Source organism: Canis lupus, chromosome 4, assembly GCF_003254725.2.
Source record: "Canis lupus dingo isolate Sandy chromosome 4, ASM325472v2, whole genome shotgun sequence".
NCBI lineage: Eukaryota > Metazoa > Chordata > Mammalia > Carnivora > Canidae > Canis > Canis lupus.
Window position 1 is genome coordinate 13,652,558 of NC_064246.1, and position 5,111 is coordinate 13,657,668.

The 5,111-nt window shown below is 38.7% G+C and overlaps 1 protein-coding gene across 1 annotated transcript; it reads left to right on the forward strand.

The window, feature by feature from the left end:
- Window positions 1-2,708: 2,708 nt before the first annotated feature.
- Window positions 2,709-4,281, forward strand: LOC112652006 (TLC domain-containing protein 3A-like). The gene is given in 3 exon segments (XM_035715425.2): window positions 2,709-2,750; window positions 3,601-4,073; window positions 4,075-4,281. Coding segments are annotated over 3 exon segments (630 nt in total). The 3' UTR covers window positions 4,190-4,281.
- The last annotated feature ends 830 nt before the right edge of the window (window positions 4,282-5,111 follow it).

Sequence of the window (5,111 nt, forward strand, 5' to 3'; positions counted from 1 at the left end):
TGTCCTGTAAAAATATAAACAAGCACAAGCTTTTAGAGATTTAATATGATGGTATCTAGAAAAGTGAACAATGTACACATTCACAATCCAATTACACTTTTAGATTGTCACAGCATTGCTTATGAGGACAAAAATGTGGAAAGGAAAAACTGGATGAAAAATTTGTGGCTTATTCTATATTGTAATTAAAATAATTGAACATGAATTACAAAGAACACAATGTGGAATAAATCTGAAAAATATAATACTGAGAGAGGAAATGCAAGTTAAAAAGGAATATTTAGAGCACAATCTCAATTTTATAAGTTTAAAAACATAAAAATAAAACATTTCTTTATTTATGGATATGACATATGTAGTCAAATTATAAAAATATAAAGGAAATTATAAATTCAAGAAGGTGTTTATCTTTGGGGACGAAGGGAAGGGATGTAAAATCGGGGAGGGGAAACTCAAGAGACATTAACCATTCTACACTGTTTTTACTTTCTCCTTGAGAAAACATAAAAATCTGGGACATGAATATGAAGATGTTAATATTGGCAAAGCTGATGCAGTAGGTAGGTACATTTTATTTATTGAAATACTGTAATTTATTTGCTTGAAATATAGCCATAGTACAAAGAAAAATAAAATTTTAATAATATATTTTGCTTATAATGTGTCTTTCTATAAATATAAACATAAAGTATGTATTTATAATTTTAGTGTCCCATATGATTATAAGCAGATAAAATATTTATAGCACAGAGATTGAAAGGAAATAAAATAGAAATCAAATACTGGTAATATTTGGAGGATGGGCTCTATATAATTTTAAATTTTTTTATTTTATTTTCCTGTATTTTTAAAATGTTCATTGGGTTCATACTATTTTTATAGTTTAAAACATAAAAATGTATAGAAATATGATAAAAATGTATGTTTGAGCCCTGTGTAGGATCTTTAATGTCATGCTAAGTTTTAACTTTATCCTACGGACTACTATTTCTCCAGGTGTGACCCTTGAGATGCTAATTTGTGTTCCTGGGAAATATAAGGGTTCCCAGGTCAATAAGTTAATGAAACTAGCTCCTAATCACGAAGATATCTAAAACCTCATATAGAAAGTTACATCATTACAAGAGAGATTCTGGACGTTGGAAGCGGCAGTGTTGGGCAAGATAGATTGGAGGTGATGAAGAATGGAGTCTGAGAAGCCAAATTGCAGTAGATACAGAGTGTGTTAGAAGGGCTTCAGTACATCACTGATGACCTTAGTCAATCATCACCACAATCATGTACTTAACACACAATAAACACTTATTTCCCACATATCTAGGTCTGCTGGGATTTGGCTTATCTTGTCCCACAATGTAGGTTAGATCAGGGTCTGTTCTCATTGTCCTTAAACAAGAGATTACCCAAGATATATTCTTCCTATGGCAAAATACAAGCCTATTTCAAGTCTTGTGTCATGTCAGCTCACATCCCATTGGCCAAAGCAAATCCTATGGGTGACCAAACCCAAATCAAGAAGACAGGGTCTTATATTCTACTTACCATGAGGACAAAGCAAGTCACATGGCCAGGCTTAGCATCAGAAGGCTGAGGAAGCATATTCCTCCCAGGAAACTGGGAGTTGGGGGAGGAAATAAATATCTGCTGAACAATAATCTCATCTATGGCCCTGTTTACAAAATGAAGAAAACACAGCCATTTTCTAGATAGTAGAACTCTGAATATATTGAGGTCATCAACGTGGGCTTCATCTCTGAAAGAGGCCAGGGATACCATGAAAGAGTAGTTTCAGCATGGCACAAACCTAAAGGCAGTAGAGTGATGCCAAAATGCTACCCACACCTCGTTTGTTCTCTAGGTGTTATAACAAGTGTCTTAGAGCACAACGTGTCCAGGAATCAGGGAAAAGAATATTGCTAAGAAATTACAACAGGATCGTGAGAGTTTAGCCCAAATCATTGTGCCTGGCAGAGGTGACCAGATGAGTAAGATGTTCTTCTTTCACATTCCACACAGCTTTCCTCTTTCAACGTTAATTGATAGTTAGTATTCAGAGACATGACCAAGTCTAGATCTTAGAGAATAATTTCAATCCCCAAGGGAAAAAAAGGAGTGATCTTGAATATTTTGAAATAATGTGGATTAAAACTGTAGGATCAAACAACCTGTCGCATTTTTAGGTCCTTAATATTTTTATTCAAAAATGCTTTGATGCTATGTTCTACATTTAATACCCACAAAAAACATATGGTAGGGATTATTTTTTCAGTTGCCATCTCCACATACTAATTGTGTAAATAAGATACAACTTCTTACATGGAGGCACGGTCTCTTTCTTGCTTTAAAGAGTAACAATAAAATATATTTTGAGGTTCTGTTTTCTGGCCAGAAAAATTTTTAAAGAAAAGGAATCATGTCAAGCTGTGTTGCAGAAAAAAAATGGAAAATGAAGAAATAACTAGAAAGAAACATAGAAGTGCCTGCCCTGTGGCCAAATTATAAAACCAGTAAAATGTGTCCATGGTACTTGGTTCTCATAAATGTCCTGGCCTTTTCCTCACTGTCACAGTTCAGTGACATCATGGTCCCTACTCTGGCACTGGGGACAGAGAATCTGAAACTCATTCCCATCATGGGATAAATGGCTTTTAAGGATTCCTTCTTTAAACACCAAAGTGAGAAATCTATGATGATCAGAAAGACTGGGAATGGCAGGTGGGGGAGCATTTTGGAAGATGAAGATTCTTTCAGTATGTATAATATACTATCAGGAAGGCACCAGATATGTTCTACCCATGGAAATACATGTGTACATGACATATTTAGTGCCTCACTGAGTCTATAAAGAGCATTCAATATGTAGTACTAAAAAAAAAAAAGAAAGGGTGCACAAGACAAGATAGTCTAGATTTATGGCATACCTCTTATATGGAATGTGATCCTATTATTTTAAACATATAACTCAAGACAAAAACAAAATACATAGAGTGGTAAAGATATGAAGCTTTGAGAGATGGAGTATCAAAAATATTACTAATGTTTAGCATTCACTTTTATACCTGGTTAATCACTTGTTGAGCCTCAACCTGAATGAATATCTGCCTAGAAATTCTTCTAAGTACTAGTGGCTGTGTCACCTAAGTTAGATTGTTCATTGATGTTCATTCAGCAAGTAGTCCCAGATGAGTAATTATGAACAATAATAATGATGATTATAGCATCATTTATACAAAGTGGTCTTAGGAAACTATTAAGTAGTTTTGTTTTAGAATCATCTAGTGTCAGCCATGACTGGAGGGATAAATTTTGGATGGTCACATTACCTTTAGGACTGAGTTCTACTAATTTGTCTATTCATTCAGCAAGTAGTATTGAACATTTACCCTATATAAGTCTATGCTAGGTGTTATAGGTAATGCTAGAGGAAAACTATGCAAATATTTTCTTATAGTGAAATTACAATATAGTATGTGTGTGTATGTATATATATGTATATATGTAAAATTTAAATGCTATAAGACAAGTGTATCCAAAATATTAAGACCCTACTGCTCCCAAGGTCCCCTTGGTCAGGGCCAGTAGGTGTCCCCCTGCCACCAGGGGAGAAATGACCCCAGCTGGCACTGGCTTGCCCGAGAGTATGTCTGGTTCTTGATTCCGTACATGATCTGTGACTTCTATGCCATGTACCTCTGTGAGTGGTACCGAACCAGAGACCAGAACCACAGACACTCCCTCACCACTTTTCGAAACTTCCTAAGTAAAAACCACCTCATGGTCATGCACCACACAGTCATCCTGTTTGTCCTTGTGCCAGTTTCACAGAGGCTTAGGGGAGACCTTGGAGACGTCTTTGTTGGCTGCATCTTCATGGCAAAACTGAGCACTCCGTTTGTGTTACTGGGCAGAGTCCTGATTCAGCTAAAGCAGCAGCACACCCTTCTGTACAAAGTGAACGGAATCCTCATGCTGACCACCTTCCTTTCCTGTCGGATCCTCCTCTTCCCTTTCATGTACAGGTCTTATGGCCAACAGCAGGGACTCAGCCCACTCTGAGTGCCATTCAGCATCCCTTTACTGCAATGTGGCCAATGCCTTCCTCATTGCTCCCCAGATCTACTGGTTCTCTCTGCTGTGCAAGAAAGCAACCCGGCTCTTTGACACCGCCCCAGCCAAAAAGGATGGCTAATCGCTCCCAGGAGTCAGGCAGTGAGGGTACCTCCTCACACCAGCTGCCTTCTCCACTCAGTATTCCATGAACCATATTGTGCCCTGGGTGGCCTCAGCCTTTTGGGTATTGATAAGCAGATAGATGGGTTTGTTTTTCTAAAGAACGTTCATATTACCTCCCTCTTCTAACCTGCCCCTTTTGCAAAAGCACTTTTTTCTAAGTAACAACAATTGGATCCTATCAGACCTCCATTGGCAGCAAGGTGGTTTTAATGCAAGCCCAAGGATCCTTCCTTGGGTCTTACCTCAAGGGTTCTGGGAGGTAGAAGCATGGGGTGTGGAGACAAGTGGACTAGGGTGATAACTGTCTGGGTACCCACCTGGCCCTAAATATTGGTGGCTACCCACCTTTCCAACCACTCAGGGCAGTATCTACGCTTACTAGGCCAATGGCAAGTGATGACTTGGTTCTTGAAATAAGTTCTCTCCTCGTGATGTTGGCCCAGGAAAATAATTGTAGGTAGGTAGTTTTTTATTGTGTACTAGATAACCCCTTGGTCCCATGCCTTATCCTGCCATCCACGTGCCAAGATTGAACTCCTATGTCCACTGACTTCCATTCAGAAGTCTCACTGGCACAGGGGTAAGGGGCAGGGAAGGGGACCTGAAGCACATGAGTAGGTGGGGAGGCCGATAGCTCAGCGCCATTGTAGGCTGACTTGGGAAGACCAGCATCAAACTTGTGAGCTTGTTGTAAGGCCACAAAAACTATTCCTTTCTTAGCATGTCCCCTTAATCCCAGCTTTCACCATATCCAGACGCACAGGATGCTGTTAAAAACTGTAGGGGTAAAGTGACATGGTGCCTATCAAGCTCTTTCCTGGGTAACACCACTCTTTGACATTGTCCGTTTCATAGGACATGGAAACGGGCTTCTGTAT